Source organism: Sebastes fasciatus, chromosome 4, assembly GCF_043250625.1.
Source record: "Sebastes fasciatus isolate fSebFas1 chromosome 4, fSebFas1.pri, whole genome shotgun sequence".
NCBI classification, from domain to species: domain Eukaryota; kingdom Metazoa; phylum Chordata; class Actinopteri; order Perciformes; family Sebastidae; genus Sebastes; species Sebastes fasciatus.
Window position 1 is genome coordinate 33,532,111 of NC_133798.1, and position 21,663 is coordinate 33,553,773.

Below are 21,663 nucleotides of genomic sequence, written 5' to 3' on the forward strand. Positions count from 1 at the left end.
AGCTGTTTTATCTTTTTGTATTAAAGGCATCTTGTTTAAAATTTTTTGGCTATAAATATTGTATTCTCTTAAAGGGGACATATCTTGCTCATCTGTTTTAGCACATTTCAATGGAATTGCAACAGAATTGCGTTGCTAGGCAACAGTTTGGGTCCATGTTTACTTCCTGTCAATTGATGTAATTCACATAGACTGCAACAAGATATAAACTGGGACCCATTTAGATTTTTTTTTGTTTAAAACTGTGTAAAGGCTCTAAATATTGTATATTTGTGACATCACAAATAGACAGAAATCCTGACGGCTTGTATCAAATGCAGAGTTTCTGAATACGGGCTGTGTGTATTTCCCTGTGGATTAAATGTTTCGATACTTTCACAGTATTTATATAGAACTTAAACATGCTTTATAGTACAAAAGCCATGAAAATGTCACTTTTTACAATATGAGACCTTTAAAGGTTTAATTTGACAGAAAGTCAGAGAGATTCAGTTTTTTGATGTCCTCATATTTTTTTGTGGTACTTTGGCTCATAAATCATTGAAATTAATTCACATTGAAATGTATCAGTGGTCTCAAGCTCTGTTTTCTTGATTGCACTTGTGTTGTCTTCAATTCACAAACCTATAGGAGGAAAATCTCACATAATTTGCCACATTTTTTTTTAAACTCGAGTTTTATTTTGAAGGTTTAGACCGGAAGTCGCATTGTTACCTGTTACCTTGACTACCTGCACAGGTCCTGATCATGGTGATGGGGGTGTCTCCTCCTCATTAAAACTCATCACCAGGGATCCCTCATTATTATTACAGACTCAGTCAGACAGCTCCAGAGACACCGCCTCGCTCTGACTCTGGTAGCCGCACCATGTACACCGGAACGCGGACAGAGAACCGGGGAGACTCGGGGGTTCTGGATGCTGCAGCTCTGAGACAGCAGAGGAGGCTGAAACAGGCCATCCAGTTCCTCCATCAAGACTCAGCTGACCTGCTGCCTCTGGATGGACTGAAGAAGCTCGGGACCTCCAAACAGGGGGTGAGCCTCCTAGAACAGGCCTCATATTATATAGTGACATAGTTATTAATATAGTCTATATTATGTTATACTATATTAGCCTAATACATTTCACCTTGTATATCTAATATATTCCATACTATACTATACTGTAGGCCACTATGTTATACAATATTATGTTATGCTCTTTTATTACATTATATTTCCATATACAGACAAACATGTATGAATACTTAATTTAAGATAATTTATATTTTTTACTTCTATTCTAGTTTAGTTTTATATACCTCTTATTATTATTATTATTATTATTTTACTTTTTTATTTATCTGTTTATATTTATGTAATCTTATTTTATCTTATAGACACATGCTTGGGCTTATTATGCCTCAATCAAATTTCAGGTTTTATTACAGTAGGCTGAACTATTGCAAATTATGATGATGGGGAGTCACTGTTTTTACTATATTTTATTGATTTTATTATTTTAATTTTTTATGATTTTTTATTTATTTTATTCTTAAAAGGATGTTTCAATGAAGAGTGTAGCCTAATATTTGCAGTTATTTTATAGTAAAATAATTGATTGGAAATGCAATTCAATTGTATTTTTGACAAGATATTTCTTAAAACCTGTGAAAATTTAAATGAAGTTTGTCTCCCTTTTTGTTTGCTTGACTCCAGATGTTTCTAGAAATTATGTCTTGAATATATATATATATATATATATATACATAGTAACACTCAAATTTTCTTTTTAGTTTATCTAGCCTAATTGTCAAAGGCAGCATTATTACATTATTATTATTATAATTATAATTATAATTATTATTAATTTATTTGTGTTTAAGCTCCAGGTCAACAGGGATGAGACGAGAACTTGGCCACATTTTCTAACTGTATTTGTTTTTATTTTTGTTTGTATTTATAGCAGCCGCATCATATTCTGCAGAAGCGCTGGCTGGAGGCCAAGGTGTCCCGGGGAAGGATGAACATGTGTGGAGTGACACCGAACAACGGAGGCGTCCTTCTGAGAAGTACTCATTTCAATTCACATGAAGATGAAGAAGAAGGAGAGGAGGAAGATTTCATCTATGTGCCCTGCAAGGTGAGTGATTACATACATATTAAAAATATTTAGATTACTTTGAACATATACTCCAATATAATTACTTCATCAGAATTATAACCAGTAATGTGTTGCTGCTTTGTTTGCAGTGTTTAGGACGGGAGGTGAATGTGCTGATTGACACCGGCTGCAAACTGAACCTGATGTCTTCACTAACTGTGGAGAGATCAGGGTGAGAGATGCTCATTATCTGTCCATTTGATGTACATTAGGTCACTAACAGGCTACTGAATGAGTCATTTCTTTTTGTTTCTCTCAAAGTTTGAAGGATCTGGTTGAGGAGAACAAAATGGAGACGGATGGTTTTCCATTTCAGAGGAAGCTCTGCATCGATGGACACATCAGAGAACTTAGCCTGACCATCGGGCAGCTCAGAGTAATGTGCTCCTTTGCCATAATAGGTAAGGAAGATGAATAAGATTAAACAAAGCACTGATTTTTGTGACTATAACCAGTGATTTTAAGACATTTTTTATAATATTATTGTCCGCCAATTACATTTATTTGTTTGCAGAAAGTAACAGACCACTGATGTCCCTGGGCAACAAGACATTAAAGTCACTCAAGGTGAGCATGGCAATTATTTTAGAGACTTCATATTTTACATATAAAATTATGTTTTGATTTCATATCTTGTCCAAAATTAGTGGTCTTGCTGTGCCGACCCAACATTGTCCTCTAGGCAGATTTTTGTCAGGAATAGGGCTAAAATATAAATTATTTTCATTATCAATGAATTTGCCAATTATTATTATTTAATTATTATAATTAATTAATTGATAATTGAAAGATATTCAATTAAATTTACACTTAAGACAAAGAAAAGTAACTGGAAAGTTGGAACTGGGGGAATGTTAGGCATATTGCAGTTAATTAAATAAGTTAGCAATTTATTTTCAATTAATTTACAACCAATTTACCTTGAATCTTAAATCATCTACTTCCCAACGGCTACTGCTCAGACTCAATCAATCATCCAATCACAGGAGGAACTCTTTAAGATCTTCAGCAACATAGTGACGTAAATAATTAGAGTTCATAGACTAACTAACTAATAGACACAATTGCTTTGCTATTCTTTCATCTTTACCACTAGTGGGGCAAAATAAGTACAAATGTGGTTTCTACCTGCATGTAAATGTGTGATGTGTTGGTATATTATCTTTCTCTTTTTTTTTGCAGTGTGTAATTGACACTGAGAAGCAGATGTTGGTGTTTGGGACAAGTGTGAGGGAACAACTTCAGTTTGCCAAAAAGCCATTCAACGAAAGGTAACATTTCAGTACCATAACAGAGTGAAAACTGAGAGTTCACGTCCTCTTTTAGGTATAATTATACTTCATATCACTCTTTTATGTGGAATGAGTATAATATAAATACTATATCATTAATTGTTAACAAGTGGAATAAAGTGCATATTGTTCCACAAAACTCTTTTCATGGTGCAAATATTGTGTGGCCAAATTTGTTTTGTGGACAAACTGTTGTGGCAGTTGTGCATTTCTGGCTGTTATTGAACAAATTGAACTGTTAATCCACAGAAATGCTGCAAACCAGTGCAAAAGGTTATCACACTAAATGCACTCGCAATCACAAAATACTACTTAAAAATAGCATCTTAGATTTGTTTATATATTGAAATGTTCCAGCAAAACACATTTATTTTCATTGTTGATTAATCTGTTGATTATTTTCTCGATTAATCGATCGAGTTGTTTGGTCAAAAAAAGTCAGAAAATGGTGAAAAATTGTCGATCAGTGTTTCCCAAAGCCCAAGATGATGTCCTCAAATGTCCTGTTTTGTCCACAACTCAAAGATATTCAGTTTACTGTCATAGAGGAGTAAAGAAACCAGGATATATTCAGATTTAAGAGGCTGGAATCAGAAAGTTTTGACTGAAAATATTACTCAAACCGATGAATGGATTATCGAAATACTTGGCTATTAATTTAATAGTTGACAACTAATCGATTAATCGTTGTAACTGTAATTTATTTGAATCGGTATGTGTAAAAAATTCATTTGACTTTATTGGAAAATGGACACTCACTAAGTCCTTTCTGCTTCTTCTCTTCTTTTTGCACAACAGATCTTCTGTCTTCAGAATGCTGTGACGACAACAACAACAACAACACACAGTGACCAAAAGCAATACAAATATTTACTCTTAAAACTAGAGGCCTCGTTGGGGAACTTCAGATTTCTCACCTCATTAATTCTCACTTTCTCTCTGCCTGTGTGTTTGCTGCATCCATGAGTCAGATAATCCGCTCTGACTTCACGTAGCTTTACAGAAATGCAGCGGTTTACACAGCAGCTTCTCCCACAAACAGCTCCTCGCTGCATGAATAGCATTCTTAGATGATCATGTTTTAGCGGTCACTGCAGTAGAGCGTATTGTGCAGCTAGAAAACAAATGATTTACTGAACTTGTAGCGCTGTAGACTTTAAGATTCTGATAGAATTGTGATTTATAGCTCTTGTATCTCATAAATAAGCATCGTTCTGCCAGACATACACTAGTATTATAGCTGGAAATCAATCCGGGAGAACAAAGGTTCCTGTCAAGTGTAGCTGATAAACTTAGCACAATCTATTGCATACGACTGTTTATCTACTTTATTTTATAAATGTATTTTCTAGGTCAGAAAGGTGTATTTGCATTGAGGTCACTGCCTTTTAATGTTTACAAAATTATACTGACACTTATGATGTGTTTTATCACACGACTGTAGCAAAGTGCAGCACTGAATATCAAATAAAATCACAAATGATCTGAGTTTTTGCATCAGTTTTCACAGGAAGTTTGGCACTTTTGGAAAATCTTACATAACTAGGCCTTATTTTATCTGAGAGCTATTTATGAAACTGGGCCAGCCAAAGGTAGCCTGACATAATTATCACTGTTAATAAGATGTAAAACAGAACAGCACCAGCAGAGATAATTTCTCACCCCTGCTTGTTCAAGAAGGGATGGAGAGCAGCTTTAGTTGCTCAGCTGACCTCTGACGGCACCATAGTAACCGTAACATGACAGCAGTGTTTGGTAACGCTCCCCGGTCAGCCCGGGCGAGAAGAAGACCGACTCTCTGGGTCTTTAACGTGTCTCCATGGAAACCAACATCAACAGTGAGGCGAGGTTGTCGTCTGCAGCTGACTGAAAACAACATAAAAACTGAAGGTAATGTACCCAATCAGTTTATCTGCGTATTAACTTTCAGAGCAAAGACAAAGGGAGGATACGTTCTAAACAGTGGTGGAAGAAGTACTCATATCTTTTACTTAAGTAAAAGTAGTAATACCGTTCTGTAACAATACGTAAAAGTTCTACATTCAAGTTTTCACTTAAGAAAAAGTACAAAAGTATTAACAGCAAAATTTACTTAAAGTATTAAACTAAAAGTAGCCTACTTGTTGGGCAGAATGGTCCTTTTCAGATAGTTGTATTATTACTAGGGCTGTCAATCGATTCACATATTTAATCGTGATTAATCGCATGATCGCAAACTGCATGTGATTATCATAAAGTGGGCATGTCTGTAAAGGGGAGACTCGTGGGTACCCATAGAACCCATTTTCATTCACATATCTTGAGGTCAGAGGTCAAGGGACCCCTTTGAAAATGACCATGAGTTTTTCCTCGCCAACATTTAGCGTAACTTTGGAGCGTTATTTAACTTCCTTTGTGACAAGCTAGTATGACATGGTTGGTACCAATGGATTCTTTAGGTTTTTCTAGTTTCATATGATATTATTATCTTCTCCTATAACGCACACCTTGCAATTATGTACAGCCCTTAATATTAAATCCTATATCCTGGGTCCTGTTTTCTCATGCTGTAAAAGTATTTTGTAGAAGTGAACCGCCATATGTTTTTGCATATTAGATGTTTGAATCTTGCATGTACAGAGCACTTTCATGGTTTAAATTGTATACATAGTGCAGAAAAAACAAACTATAAATGACCAAATTTTTTTAGACTCATTGTTTTCAGTAACTTATCGTTGTTTTATTTTCCCTGTCTCTCTTTTTTTTTGCATTTTTTTTCGTGTTACCTTCAATTATTAAATTATGCAAAAGAAACATGAAAATAAAATAAAATTGTGTGATTTCCGGTAGGGCTGCTCCCTCTTAGTCGACTAATCGGTCGTTTTGGTCTTGGTCAACTAAGATTTCTTCAGTCGATTAGTAATTTTTTATGCTTTTTTTTCATACTGGATCATTTATTTCTGAGAAACTTATGAGCACATCTCTGGTAAACACAAGATTTAAAGTGGTGCTTTTATGTGATTCTTTGTGGAGAAACTACAGATAACTTACATAACTTACAGATCTGTCGATTAAATCAACTAATCGATCGAGTGTTAGTCGACTAAGTCTGTCTTTGGTCGAGGACAGTCCTAACTTCCTGACATCACTGCAGTACAGGGATGACGTCCAGGCAGACGGCGGCCTCTGAGGCTGCACTGGTTCCTCCGTTTCTGGGTAAACAGAGATGCAACGTCACTTTTGTCGTGGACAGGTCAGAGAGCATGAGAGCTGCTCTGGGGTCAGTGAAACGCCTGCTGATCCAGACCCTGCTGACAAAGGCTTCACTCAGGGACTCTCTCTTCAACATCATGACGTTCTCAGGCAAGGTGAGGTGGGACTGACGGCTCATTACAACACCAACATCAGAGTTACTGAAACTCAGAAAGGCTCTTAGAAGAATATTTACTCTTCTTCCTTTGCAGTTGACCTGCTGGTCTCACCACATGCTGCCCTGTGCTCCTGACACGGTGTACATGGCTCTGTCCTGGATCCACTCCATCAGCTGCAGCCCCGGCAGGGACCTCCTGGCCGCCCTGAGTGTGGCCCTCACCGACCCCGCCTGTCACGCCATCCACCTGCTCTGCACGGACCTCCCCGACCAGCCGGAGGCCGTGCTGGCAGCCCTGCCCGCTCTGGCAGGCGGGAGGCCTGTGAACGTCTTCTACCTGCAGGACTCAGGAGGTCAGCTAGAGAGCAACACCAGAGACTACCTGCAGTGTTTGACCCACGCCACAAGAGGGAGCTGTTATGTGATTCCAGTTGGTTTGAATGGCGTGCTGGAGAAGGTGAGGCTGCATTTACTGACAGGACTGGTAAAAAAGGTGGATTGTTTAAATATTGACACACTTTATTGTGCCCCAAGACAGGATGTTTCCTCTTTTTTGACCCTCTTGTCCTTCTCAGAAAGGTATAAAGCACAAGGTAAATCCAGATTTGTACCCTTGGAGCTAACAAGAAAATCTTTAGTTAGGTGCCACAAAAATACAAACGCTTTCTGCAACATAATTAGGTTTGAGCGCTGCGAGACTCTACACTAGTTTATAGATGAATCTACAGATGAGCTAACAACCGTCTTATTATTTTCTTTAAAGCAGAGTTGTTTTGCAGCCAAGGACAAGATGGAGAATACACTGGGGATCCTCTCATGTATGTCCTTTACAGTAAAGGTTTACACCATTAACACATTACTGTGACTGTGTGTTTCCATGTTGTCAGGTGGTTCCTCTGTATGTGGTGGAGAATCAATCATCATCAGCAGCAACAATCTCTCCAGTTAAGTGTTGCTGTTCGTCCACTTCAGTCTTAATCCCACACAACGCATCATCACCTCTGCTCAGGTTGGTTTCCATGGTTACAGTTTTTTTTTAACAATATGTTGCACACGTAACTTCAGTTTTGTCTTTTTTGATGCGGAAATAACAAATGTCTTACAAAAAAAGCCTCCAGATGTCACTGTAGTGTATATTTATGTCTATTTTTATTGAAAATATATAGTGTCCACATAATTTTCCTTCACACTGATTCACTGGGGGCCCTTACATGTCAGTTGCTCTTTAAGATACTGTAAGGTGCTCTGGATAAAATGACATACCTGCATTGTGTTTCTTGGCTTCCTGTGCTCACCCAGGTGCAGTCTGGGTAATCCATGCATGCTGTCCAGTCAGACCATGGGTGCTCCAGAGTTCTTCCCAGGATGCCGAGTGCTGGCCAGGAGGGAGGTGGATGGCCTCTACTACCTGGGAACTGTAATACAGCAAGTACAGGTGAGAAGATACTGCATGATTACATATGTGATCATATTATAGGCAGGTATTTAGACAGTACAGTGAGTTTAAAATGAAACAATGACCATGAGGTTTATTGTAAGTGCTGACTTTAAGCTTAAAGGATATTTAGATCCTCGATAGGTCAAATATTGAACAAAATACTTATACTTATTTTTACAGTGACCCAAGTTTAGGACAACACAACACTGATAATCCTACAGACAAAGCAAACAAGAGGAGTATAATGGGTGTCATTCATCTGACTAAGTGTTTAATTTGCTGAAGATCAAACTGAAGGCAGAAAGCCTGGCAGAGCATCACCAGGGGAGATTCATGTGGTAGTGAAATGATTACTGATGTCTGTGGGTCGGTGGCGTACGTTACCGCAAAGGATTTGACACCAAATATATTCATCATAATGACTTATTTTAAGCCTATTTTAACTTGTCCAAGTACTCTCTGTTTCCTAAAGTCATCCCTTCAATTATTCAATTTAAAATTCTGGAGTAAACTCACAAAATGTGTCCAACATAATCTGACTAGTAAAGGAGACGCTGTGTATGTTGACATCTTCTTCCCACGTGTCCATAAACTCAGGGTCGTGGAGGAGTTTGGTTTGTCGAGTTCGACCATCCAGGAGGTGCTGTCAGTTTGGGAGTCATCTCCTCCCAGAGGCAGCTGGTTTGCTCTCTCGACATGGTGAACCACACCAGAGCTCACACACACTGTCGCCTGGTACCTGGTGATGCTGTCCTGTCGCCATGGGAACCAGATCTGAGGAGATACGGGCCAGGGAGAGTGATGGTCGCCGCCGAACGCAGAGATGGTTTTGGAGGTACGGAGTTAAATAGCGTTTGGGTTTATATTTTTACAGCCGTATTCAGTGGTGTGGAAGTTCAGGATTTGTCTGATATGATGTGAAATTCCACTGAGAAAGAAAGTTTTTTATTTAATAAATGAATGTTCCTCTGAGGTTCCTCTATTTACCCTCTCTACTACAATTTATTGCTTACTTAGAAAATGTGGAGACATATAGAAATAGGTACAATAGATACAGAATATTCCATGATATACTGTATTAAAAATGTTCATCTACATTTGAATGTACTTATTAAACTTTTAATCAGTTTACTATTGACTAACATATTACTATTTATTAGTTATTTTTTGGTATCTTATTTTTTTTTGTCTTACTTTTATATTTCACATCTTACTTTATTTGCATTTCCTTTTGGTTTCACATTTTCCTTATAACATTAAGCTTAATTTTAATTGTTACATGAAACAATTTTTTAAAATGTATATCCACATTGTAATGTACTTATTGAAGTATTAACCAGTTTTTTTGTTATTTTTTGTATTATTTTCATATTTCTCAACTTACTTTAATTGCATTTCCTGATGGGTTCACATTTTTCCTTATTACTTTTATTATTAAACTTAATTTTAATTGTTCTACATATAAGAAGACAATGTTTTCTTATTATTATAAATAGATTAATATTTGCACAAATTTGCACTGAATTAATGCCTCTCCCTGTCAGTAAATCCCTCTTGCTCAACTTTGCAGTTGATGGAGTTACGAGCGTCCGGGTGCTGATGTGGAACCGCTCTGTGATTCTGGTTCCCGGCAGCCTGGTTTGGCCCATTTCAGCTCCTCAACATGACAGAATAGTCCGGGAGCTCCAAACACCGACATCAGCCTCCAGTCGTTGCTGCAGCTGGCTTTGTGCTCGCAGCTCCTCCTGCTCTCCCCAGATGTTCTGCACCGACTACTGTCCGTCTTCATCGCGCTGCTGCTCGGCCTCAAACTTATTTCCACCCAGCTACAGGTCCAGCTTCGGGAGAATGGATGGAGTAGAAAGGGCAGAGCTGGACAAATATCTGGACCTCAAATATACAGATGTGAGAAGGAGTGACCCCGAGGTGCCCTCCTCCTCCTCCTCCTCCTCCTCCTCTTCTTCATCTCTCTCTGAGGATGAGAGCAAAGCAGTGATGCTGAGGAGTGATCAACAGCGTCCTCCCTGGAGATACTGGAGACAAACTGGTCCAGAGCCACAACACAGACAGCCAGGTAGGAAACACAGACGACGACTAAACTGATGCTTTCCTTTAAGATTCCTACAAAAATACATGCAAACACTCAAAGCTGTGATGCATACATAGTAACATAATGCAATCAAATTCAATTTGCATGGGGATGTTGCTCTGTCAATAGTTTAGCTGTGGTTTAAGGATTAAGACAAGTTTAAACCTGATCACTTAAACTCCATTACTGCGTCCTTGAGAAGCTGCGGTTTAAACTGCACCTGTGGTTTGGTCTGAACCCTTTTACTGTGTCCTGTAGAAATCACTAGTCTTGTAGAGAAGGTTCAACTTTAAACCTGTTGCTGGTTTGACTAAGGTTTAAGGTCATAAAGTTGAGTATAAGGACAGTTCAGATCATTTTTTCTAAAATTTCAAATCTTTTACCATGTATGTTCTTTCGAAAGCAACACTAGAATTAAGTAAAAGTTATATAAGTGTGTAATTACAATCAAAGGTGCCAGCTCAATGATTTTCTAATGCCAGAAGCAGGGTTACTGATCATCTAATCTGCATTTATATGCAGAATCTGTAGGCAACGGGACAAGATTTTGGTACTGGAAGCTTTATGGTTTCCTTTTTTGTAGTCCGAGTAGTATTGATCAATCATGTTTGAGTGGGCTTTGGCTGAATGCAGGAAAACAGTCCGTGTGGAGAGCACAAGAGATGTAAAAATTAGCTTGAAAACTTGCTACTTGTGAATCCAGTCGTATACGTTGTCTCTCAACTCTAACTCCAGTCTTGCATCTCAAGTTGCTAATCGGACGGTAAACAATGAGCAGCACATTTACAAATAAGTCTTAGCCCGGATATCCGCTGGCTACACTGGAACCCAAGAAATATGAGAAGCGTCTGGATGCAGTCTTGCAGACTCGCTGCCGTCGACCTATCCCAACCTCACCCATTCAAGGTCAATGCCTAACCTTAACCATCTCACGAGAGTTTTGCCTTCTAGACACAACATATCCACTTCACTACACGACACCCCTGACATCTATTCCTAATGTTTTCATATCTGGTCATGCTTATAAATTTCTGTATTGATCTGCAGGGAGTTCGGTACCGAGGAGGACATCGCAATCTGTGAGGTTCAGCTTCCCTGTTCCTCAGATCAGTGCCTCGCCCAATCACAGCTCTCTGTTTCAGTCACTTCCTGGTGCTAAAGGAAGAAGAGCGAACATCAGAGATGTTTTTGGAACCACCAGCTTCAAACCTCGACCACCAGCGGGACTGCGGCCTTTCTCTGGCAACAACGCTACTACTGTTTACACATAATATGTCAGTTTGCCAATGAACCTCAATATTAACAAGAAATTGATAAAAAAAACAACATTTTATTTATATACACACTGATGCGGCATAAGTGCAGGTAAAAATATTGTAAAGCGCATTACATGATGTTCTAGGACACATGATTTACATAATAAAATACAATATAAATATGGCTTCTCAATGTGGTGCAAATAAAACATTTTGATAGCAGAATAAAATGTAAACTCTTGAAGCAGAAATCCGTGTAAAAACAGGCAATAAACACACACACACAGCATTAGCTTTGGTCAGTTTTGGTATTGAAGGTTAAGGGTGACTGGTTTGGCCAGTTGAGGGGGTCAGAGGTCAAAGGTGAGGTTTATGCTCTCTCCAGCTTTGACGCTGATCAGCTGAGTCTGCTGATGTAACTCCGGCATGCTGGCAGTGATGGCGTACGTCCCCGGCGAAACCTCGATGAAGAAATCTTCACCTGCCGCCGACACTCGACCCTGAAGAGAACGTGACTTGAATTATAAAGTTTCTTTTTTGTTTTTTGTTACTTGATGTGTGAAGAGTGGATCTATTGTTATGTTCCCCTAATTGAGTTCCCCTAATGACCAATAGAGGGATGTTACAGACACTGGCTCCAAGAAATCTGCAATCCCACAGGATTCAACTCAAAAAGCACCAAAATCTCTAATTTCTTTCCAAAAAATGTGGACTTGTGTCATTTATTTCACTTCTGTTAATGTGCGTTGTCAGAATCACTGTTCCATTTAAGGACATTTTACTTGAGAAGAAATTTTGTGGTTGCCTATCGCTGTCAACTACGGTATTTTTGTCCTATTCTTTATTTAGTTTCATATAATTTCTTTAGCAAGAATGTCAGTCTAACATTAAGACAAATATCTTTAGAGCTGCATTAAACAATATTTTTTATACCAACATTGATTCAAAGAGTGTCCTTATGTAAAAGTGCTGCTAGTACTGGCATTCCCACTGAGAATCAACACTTGCTAGCAATGGCTTGCGACTTTCAGCTCATTGTTTTGATTTGCTGTTCTGTATGATTAATTCAAACAACTTTCACAAACCCTGATTAGTCTTTTGAGGCACAAGCCGAGTGTTTTTAACCTCCTGGTGCAAAAAAAGTGGCTGATGGTGAATAACGTTGAATATTTAGCAAGCTGAAGATACAGGTATTTATCTCAGGACTTTGGGGTATCAAAATAAGTCTCAAATGCCAGTGGATATTGAAATTGCACAATGAGTTAAATAGGATTTCCATTTTACTCTGTGTCAGTTGGCTGTTTGATTACACATTAGTAACCTGATAAATTGACATGGCTTTGTTCCTCTTAGTTTGATTTTAAGATCTTTTCTGTATCTTAATTATCAAAAATCACATATGACAGATGAAAGCTTTATATGACTCATAGAAAAAGCAGCAGACTCTTCTTACCTTGTTGTGTGGAGCTCGTACATGTTTTCTGGCTGACTGTGCAGGTGTTTTGATCCCAACAGCTGGCCGTGAATGGAACCTTGACACGTGTCTCCTCTCAGTGTCAGTGGGCTCAGTGCAACAGCCAGACTCATAAAACCTCTGCAGCACAGAGAAATATTCACATTTTAGTCTTCAGGTCTGAGCTGAAAGCATTATAGAGATGCAGGTAAATAATCACTGACCTTGCACTGTTGGGTCGTCTGGACCATGAGGTCTGCGATGGTTGCAAAGACGTCATCAAGCTCTGTGTGTGTTCTCTGCAAAAGAGCAAGACAATTGAGTCAAAGCAAGTCAAAACCTAAACTTAAATGATGATGGGGTCAATATGCAGAAAACATGCAGGCACCTTGACAGGGATTTGTGTGTCTTCATCTGCAGTAGGGGGGGACTGCGATGGTCCAGGGCTCGTCCAGCCTACACTCCGCCTGGAGGCCCGCTCCAGCACCTCCAGGCCCAGACTGGCAGAGCGCCGCAGAGAAGACTCCAACCAGGCTTGGCTGGCCATGAAGAGGTCGAGCTAAACTCAGGTTCCCCTCACCTGAGTGGAGTAACAAGCACAGAGACCTCAGCCACTGTCCTTTACCTCACACACTAGAGTTTTATTTCAAATATAGAATATTTCACAGTTGTAAATGTAAACATTCCAAATGTGTCCCAGTATATTTCCTGTTGCAGTGTACTGTATGTGATAAGACAGGAAGTAAACTGGGACCCAAGCTGTAGCCTAGCAATGCCATGCGGTTGAAAGGTCTTTACTTTATACTAATTTGATATGGCGGAAGCGATTACTTGATTGACGGAAAATAAATCGGTAACAGTGATAATCCACCATTTTTTTTTTAAGCAAACATCATAAACTTCTTCAACTTATTAAAAATGAATATTTGCTCTTTTTATTAATCTTCTATGATATCAAACAGAATATCTTCTGGACTAAACTAGCATTTTAAAGGCATCAGTTTAAAAAACTCTGAGAAATGAGATGGACATTTTATAGACCACCTTAATCGTTTTCTTAAAGAGGACCTAATGTGCTTATTTTCATTTACATACTTGTATTTTAGGTTTCTACTAGAACATGTTTACATGCTTTAATGTTCAAAAAAACGCTTTAATTTTCTCATACCGGATGTGCAGCAGCACCTCTTTTCACTCTCAACGCTCTGTTTGAGCTCCCCCAGTCTGCTCTGATTGAACCCACTTGGCCCACTGTTGTGATTGGTCAATTGAACCAAACTCTTCGGACTCCGCTCCAGCTCCACTCTAGCTAGCTTTGCTTGAGGGCGTGCTAAACTAGCCGCTAGGCAAAATGTGTTACCTGGTGACCTCACCACCTTACGTAAAATAAGGCGGGACTTCAAGGAGCAGTGTTTTGTAAGGGAGATTAACACCCTTTGGCGTGGACTTTGCAGACCTTTTACATGCACAAAAAAACTATAAAACACACTAAAGGAAAGGGATAAAGCACAAAAGCATAAAAGGTCCCATTTAATAAATTAAAAGACGGATTAACGGATAATAAAAAATAGTTGCAACCCTAATTTTATATCAGTAAATTAATACAATTTGAAACCCAGTATATCAGTGAAATATTAATGTATAATATAATTGATTAAGTGTGATGGTTTAATTTACAAAAATCTGTTCAGAAAGTCTGCAGAAAGCATCTCTTGGCAGTTTTATCAAAATGATAACACTTACAAACAGATAAATCTAGCAGCCTACAAGTGAACGCAGCAGGCACAGAGCGCATGCGTGAAGATTAACACCCAACTGAGCCTCTACATTCTAGAAGGCAGGATGTTTGTTACTTTTATCAGTCGCTACTTTACTTTCTGTTTTAAACAGTCAACCGTTGACTCAACACTAAAACACCGAAACATTCCACGTTCCATCGCATACGTCACGTTCTATTAACGTTTTGTCACGATAACTTCACTGATCACTGACTGCTGTGTCAACAAGTCTCTAGTGAACAAGAGATTATTTACCTGTTCACTGCACGGGTCAGCAAGTAAACACACATATATTCAAGCTTTCAGAGGAACCAGTGCTTCTTAGTTCAGTTTGCTGCATGTAGTCAGATGTAGTTCTCACATTTTAATGATTTATCCTGTGAAGTTCAGCTCTTACCAGCAGCAGCAGGGCAACAGCAGGGCGATGCTGCGTTCAAGTGACAGAACAGGAAGTCCTGCAGGTTAAACCCCGCCCCCTTTATGCCGGGTTCAAACACCCTAAGTCATGTGGAGAGGTTTCACTTTTCTGCTGATTTCTTACACCCCCTTTCATACCAAGAAAGGAAATTAGAATAAGAAATAAAATAATTAATAATAATATAATAACAAATTGCAGTCCTGTCAATGGTCACTTTCTAAAAATCTTCACATATACTTCACTTTAAAAAACTCACTCACTTTTTAAGAATTGGTTTTCTGTGATTTTATTTACGTTTTGGTTGTTTTTTTACTCTCTGGGTTTTTATGTGTTTGGCTTTAAGTACATTTCGTTATCCTTGTGTTTTTAAATGTGTTCTGTTTTTTATTGTAAAGCACTTTGTAACTGTGTTTTGAAAGCTGCTATATAGTAAATAAAGGTTATTATATACCTGGCAGGCTATCAGGTTTCCATTTAAAAAATAATATATATATATTTTTAAATACAGGCTATTGTAGTGAAACAAAATTACAGTAGTTATTAAAAGAAAATCACATAGAATAACCTAAATGTATGTGATTTATACATTGTTCAGAGATGCAGTAGTTTGGGGGAATTTTCCATTTTTTTCTGAGTCAAAAACTAATAAATGCCTTAGGACAGACCTTGTTTCTATTTGGTGGTCTGAAGTTATGTCAAATAGCAGTATTAGGCTGCCTTGGCTCAACTGTTGAATGTTTCAGGACAGCCCTACTTCTGTAACTGTATCATTAAATCTCTATTAGCAGGTTTCAGACATTTAGCCCATTTTCAAATTCACATTTTGAGGGCTGCAGTAACCCTGAGGTGACTCATTGGCCCATAATTGTGTGAGATGTCTTGATCAAGGTTATCCTATAGTCATAATTACAGTGCATACTTGAGCTCGAGTGTCCCCAACAGTTGCTCTCAGGTGTACAACAATAAACATTTTACCAGTGTTATAATGATTTAAACCTTACTGTGCAGGACTATTTCATTTGATCATCAGACAATTTGAAAATACTGTCCATACCAAATTTGCACATAATTGAACATGCAACAGATATCGCTGCATTTTCACAGAGCACAAGCTTAAAATGTAGCACATACCAAAACTGCCCTATATGGAGGCATTTAAATTAGACATGACAATTATGTAGTTCCATTTATACAGTTTATTTTTGCAAAAACACACTGACAGGAACATTATGCCATCAGCACACAGGCTCCTCCGACTGCCTTGATCTTCTCCTCGGCCCGTCGGCTGAAGAACTTGGCCTTGACGATCACAGGCTGCTTGGGCAGCTTGCCTTTGCCCAGGACTTTGTAGTAGCCCTGCGAGATTAAAAACACAATATTAGTGCAACCAGATAACCACATGTACACTAAGAACATTATATCTGGCAAATTCTGCAAACCTATTTCCTCAGCAGGAAAACAAAGCCCATAACATTATGGTCAACTACTATCTTCAACAAAATGCATAAAATTAATTGAATGTCCAGTAGCACAAACTAAAGGCCTGTGCAATGCCACAATAACACTACATAAAAAAGCACATGTAGCACAGCACTGAGGTTCTACAAATCTTCATCCAACGCAAAGCTCAGCAATATCTTTTCAGACATTCGAATATGTTGGTGAGACATTACTCTTCTTTACTGTTTGCATTTGTTAGTAATTTTACTTCCAAGTGGGATGCAGTGAAGTCAGTTAATGTTCCATCTATTGTAGCTTGCAACACATTTCAGTATAGACTGAAATATACAGACAATAATTACAGACAGTGGGAGAAAATTACAGTTTGGTCACAAAAGTATTGAGGCAAAAAGTTGTTGCATGTTTAAGTTTTAGGACTAAATTTCTTTAGAACTTTCACTTTGTGTCAGGAATTCCTTTGTGTATCAAAATTAGAGGACTTCATATTGAACAAATCTAACTTTGCATAATACACTTGCCATATGTCAAATGAAAACAGTGACAACAGTGCATCCAGTACAGAGATATGTTGAGCCTAGCTTAGCTCAAATACTAGGGCTGCGGCCAAATAATCTTTCTTGCTGGTCAAAATCTCTTGATGCTAAGGAAAGGTGCTTCAATGCTTCCTTGTCTCCTTTAGCATACAGTAAACTGGACCATCCTTTACCAAAGGAGATAATGCCGTCCCACAATTCCTTGCGGCATCACCACATTAAAAGCATCCACCGTCGCATAATTACGTAGCCTAGTTTCAGTGCAGTCGGATTTTCTTAGCACCGCTGTTGTCTATTCCTAGTCCTTATAAATTCTCCTTCACATCTTTTCTTGACCTCACAACGTTTTCCATCGAGGTCAAGGAAAAGACATCTTTTATTTTTTGACTATTGAACAGTCAAAGGACTAGGGAAATGTTAGCATCCCTAAAAATAAAAACTATTTCAACAATCTAAATCCATATTTTTCTCTTTTATCTACCAAGCTTATCACAAATATGCCTAAGACCCAGCTTTGACTGGGATTTGTTCAATTACCACACAGAAGATACGACAGACACAGCACTGTTTCAAAGTTATTTAAAGGTATTTTTTTCCACTCTTGATAAAGCTAGGTTAACCATGTTCCTTTACTTACAGTCTTGAGAAAAACAATCTTAAACAACAGCCAGAGTAAACCAATACATCAGCTTGTTATTCTTATGGTCAAGACGTGCAGAGGCTCGCATATTCAGGCTCTACCTGACCCCAAACTCTCTGCCATGGTTGGCTTGAGACAAATTATTTTGTCGGTAATGACAATGTTGGTAAATACTTACAGCGCGCACGGCATCGATGATGGGTGCGGGTCCGTCGGGCTTCTTGCCGTAGTTGAGCCTGGTCTGCTCGCTCACCAGCGTCCACAGCTTGTCCAGGTTGATGGTGGGGCAGTGGGTTGTGTTTCTCTTAAGATGGTAATGTCTCATACCCACCTTACCGAAGTACCCCGGATGGCTGAGGAGACACAGTGAGGACAGACAAAAAGGTCAACATCTGTCTATCCAGAGTGGGAAATAAACAGTGACTCTAGGACCTAAGCTGAAAAAAATGATGGCTGTGTTTGGCAGCATTATACAAGTTAACACCCAAATACAGCATTCTTTTAACCAAAGACATCTAACTAAATTCCCATTCAATTTTGCACAACATTATTTACTTCCAAATCAGTTATTAAAACATACTACATATTAATGTGCAATCATAAGTTAATTTCCAATATTCTGAACACCTTTATGCATTAATTGCAATCAAAATTATGCCAAGACAGTTCAGAAAGAACCACACCACTTTTCCAAAGAATGTATCATATTTCTAAAACATCTTTCCCCAATTTTAATATGATGCGATCACAGCATCAGTAATCAGTGAGATCACCGCACAACAGTTTGTAACTGACCATGTGGCTGACTGGCCTACAAAGAGCCAGTCGGTGAATAGGAACAGTTTTCACTCTAAGAGTACTCTAGCACACCAAGACAATGAATTATGTCAAGATGAGACTCTAGTCTCTACAACATTCATATCAACTACTGACTGAAAAGATATAACAACAGATTAAAGGAAGACTACAGATAAACAGTGTGTACCATGTCACAAAACATTGCAGATCAACTTGCTGATCTTCCATAGCCCAATTCCCCAAAACTATAAACTGAAACTTGGCATTACCCTTGTCAGAGTATTTGTAAACATGTATGTGCATATACATTTTATTTAAAGGGCTAGTTCTTTGCACACATATAGCTCTAAAACAGATCTAATTAGGGATGTCGCGATAACCAATACTTTGGTACCAACTCGGTACCAAAATTCAAAAAATGTGACGGTACTAGTTTTCTTCGGTACCGAACGATGCCTGTAACGGTCATTTGGTACCGGAGCGGAGGTACTGGAGATGAGATTCTTACGGATCTAATGGGGGCAGTATACGCTTACAAGTGTTCTCATCTGCCGTGAAATGAAGGAAGAAGAAGAACGCCGTAACAGCACAGAAGAAAACAACACGAGACGTGAAAGATGGCAGCTGCTGCAGCGCTACCTTCGCCTCAACTCGTTGAGAAAAACAAAAACAAAATAGCAAGAGTCAGGTATGGAAGTACTTTGCGTTCGAGGCGGATTTACAAGGAGTAATAGATTCGCAAAAACCAGTATGCGATGCAGTAACGGTGCCGTCGTACTTTTCTTTCGATAGGAGGAAATACTTCCAATTTAGCAAAGCACCTCAAAGACAGACATCCAGACAATATTGTTTGTTTTAAATACTTGAAGGCTACATGCCACTGTTCTGTTTTGCAATGTTAATAGATGTTTTTTTATTTATTACTTAAAGGCTACATGCCTGTTTTTTGTAATGTTTAAATGTTTTAATAAAGTAGTGCATGTTGAATTACATGTTTTTTGGTTTTTTTAACCGTGGTATCGAATTGGTATCGAGAATCGTGTAAATTCACTGGTATTGGCATCGACTACTAGATTCCTGGTACCGTGACATCCCTAGTTAAACTGTGTGTACCATGTCAGAAAACATTGCAGATCAACTTTCTTATCTGCCTTAGCCCAATTTCCCCAAAACAATAAACTAAAACTTGGCATTACCCTTGTCAGAGTATTTGTAAACATGAATGTCATATACATTTTATTTAGAGGGCTAGTTCTTTGCACACATACAGGTCTAAAACAGATTCAATGTCTAGAGAAACCCTAAAAACGTTGCTCCAAAACATCTCCAGAATCTTATCTTTGTCATGCAGCACTTACTATTTGTCGAAGTTGATTCTGTGGTGATGCATACCACCAGCATTACCACGACCTCCAGGATGCTTTCTGTGCTTGCCTGTAGTGGGGTTGGACAAGTTATAGTCAACCATGTGTCACATACTGAGACAACTTTCAAGTACACAATCAAGTTAAACAACTCACCAATACGACCATGTCCGTGGCTGACGTGCCCTCGGAGCTTCCTAGTCTTGGTCTGCTTGGTAGGCTGTCGACATAGATTTGATATCGATTATAATAACCAGTAAGCAACAACAGTCCTGATCCTACCACAGCCTGTGGAGCTAAATTAGCCTCATAGCCTCTCATGTTACTTAGATGCATTAACAGTCAACTTAAAACAGTTAACAGCAAACAATTCACAGTAAATCAGACATTCACAGGCTGTTATTTCTATTAAAACGAAGTAACATTACTCTCTTTAACACACAGCTTAAAAACCGGCTGTTTACATGCTGCCTAGCATCCCAGGAAGCTAATGCTAATTCACCTGCATTTACCTGCAGACTTTTAACGCTTAGACTGTACAGCAGAATGAACCTTCAGCACTTAACAGGTTAACATTAACACCGGGCACTTTTACCTTTCAAACCAGGACTGTCACATGTATATATTTAGACTACAGGAGGTTTATAAACGTGGTTAGAACATGCGAGTACAGACAGAAGATGCTGTCTGACTGCTAACAGCCGAGGGCCGTGCACAGTAAAGACCTCACAAATACCCATAAATGTCATTAAATCTCTGGAAATAACATCGCGTGAATGACCGTAGGTGATGTCTTTACTATAACCCGTCATCGGATGTTAGTTTACTGTACGAATGAACAAGGATGGGCACAGATTTAACGACATTTCAGAGCACAGATATGTGTGATGGCACCTACCATCTTGGAGGCTAGGAGAAAGAGGAACGGGATTTGCAAACCACGCGGTTTTGTGCGAGATTTGGCTCAAACCTACAGCGACGCCCAGTGGTGGAGGACAGAACTGACTGAAATACACAACACAAACTACATGGCAGTATATAGGATGAAGTAGTTCAAATTAGCTTCACCTCTACCAGCTGCAACAATAAAGTGATGCTTAAATGAATCAATAATTATAATCCAATAATATATGTTTTTCTGACATGGGCTATTCTGCATATTGAGTACTTTTACTTCTGGTACTTTAAAGGTCCCATATTATAAAAACGTGAGATTTTCATGTTTTTTTATTATAAAGCAGACTTAAGTCCTACATAAATACTGTGAAGGTATCGAAACGCTCAATCCACAGGGAAATACACACAGCCCGTATTCAGAAACTGAGCATTTGAAACAAGCTGTCAGGATTTCTGCCCATTTGTGATGTCACGAATATACAATATTTAGGCCCTTTACACAGATTTAAACAGAAACATTCTAAATGTGTGTCCGTTTATTTCCTGGTTGCAGTGTATGTGAATGTCATCAGCTGACAGGAAGTATACATGGACCCAAGCTGTTTGGTCTGGGTATCATCGGATATTCCGTTTTTCCTTTGGAATTCAGAAAGAAAAAAACGTTTTTTTATTTTTTCGTTTCTGAATCAAAAAATGAAAAACGAACCCAAACCGGGCCGTTTGTTTGTTTTTGCGAATTCCTTTTCTCATTATT

General features: G+C 38.6%; 4 protein-coding genes and 1 non-coding gene across 7 annotated transcripts; 2 read left to right on the forward strand and 3 right to left on the reverse strand.

The window, feature by feature from the left end:
- Positions 1–713: 713 nt before the first annotated feature.
- Positions 714–6,254, forward strand: LOC141766697 (nuclear receptor-interacting protein 3-like). Its single transcript, XM_074633748.1, has 7 exons — positions 714–1,035; positions 1,946–2,122; positions 2,233–2,315; positions 2,405–2,544; positions 2,658–2,710; positions 3,326–3,414; positions 4,234–6,254. Exons 1-7 carry the CDS (start codon positions 868–870, stop codon positions 4,256–4,258), a joined length of 735 nt encoding a protein of 244 aa, XP_074489849.1. The 5' UTR covers positions 714–867; the 3' UTR covers positions 4,259–6,254.
- On the forward strand, positions 5,186–11,632 carry c4h11orf16 (chromosome 4 C11orf16 homolog). Its single transcript, XM_074633747.1, has 8 exons — positions 5,186–5,325; positions 6,569–6,782; positions 6,879–7,241; positions 7,672–7,793; positions 8,084–8,219; positions 8,820–9,057; positions 9,793–10,296; positions 11,359–11,632. The coding sequence occupies exons 2-8, from the start codon at positions 6,576–6,578 to the stop codon at positions 11,580–11,582; spliced, it is 1,794 nt and encodes a 597-aa protein (XP_074489848.1). The 5' UTR covers positions 5,186–5,325; positions 6,569–6,575; the 3' UTR covers positions 11,583–11,632.
- akip1 (A kinase (PRKA) interacting protein 1) lies at positions 11,622–15,340 on the reverse strand. Of its 3 annotated transcripts, none has more exons than XM_074633750.1 (5): positions 15,196–15,340; positions 13,409–13,600; positions 13,245–13,319; positions 13,021–13,161; positions 11,622–12,067 (listed from the first exon to the last, which is right to left on the reverse strand). In XM_074633750.1, exons 2-5 carry the CDS (start codon positions 13,565–13,567, stop codon positions 11,918–11,920), a joined length of 525 nt encoding a protein of 174 aa, XP_074489851.1. In that variant the 5' UTR covers positions 13,568–13,600; positions 15,196–15,340; the 3' UTR covers positions 11,622–11,917. The 3 variants fall into 3 exon arrangements, with proteins under 3 accessions (XP_074489851.1, XP_074489850.1, XP_074489852.1); XM_074633749.1 differs by lacking the exon at positions 15,196–15,340 and adding an exon at positions 15,054–15,195; XM_074633751.1 differs by lacking the exon at positions 15,196–15,340 and adding an exon at positions 15,160–15,176.
- Positions 15,341–16,389: 1,049 nt separating this feature from the next.
- rpl27a (ribosomal protein L27a) lies at positions 16,390–20,996 on the reverse strand. Its single transcript, XM_074633752.1, has 5 exons — positions 20,911–20,996; positions 20,169–20,232; positions 20,007–20,082; positions 18,029–18,203; positions 16,390–16,572 (listed from the first exon to the last, which is right to left on the reverse strand). The coding sequence occupies exons 1-5, from the start codon at positions 20,911–20,913 to the stop codon at positions 16,444–16,446; spliced, it is 447 nt and encodes a 148-aa protein (XP_074489853.1). The 5' UTR covers positions 20,914–20,996; the 3' UTR covers positions 16,390–16,443.
- Positions 18,633–18,761, reverse strand: LOC141767158 (small nucleolar RNA SNORA3/SNORA45 family). The gene has a single exon (XR_012593811.1). It is a non-coding gene; the product is annotated as a small nucleolar RNA SNORA3/SNORA45 family (small nucleolar RNA).
- Positions 20,997–21,663: the final 667 nt, after the last annotated feature.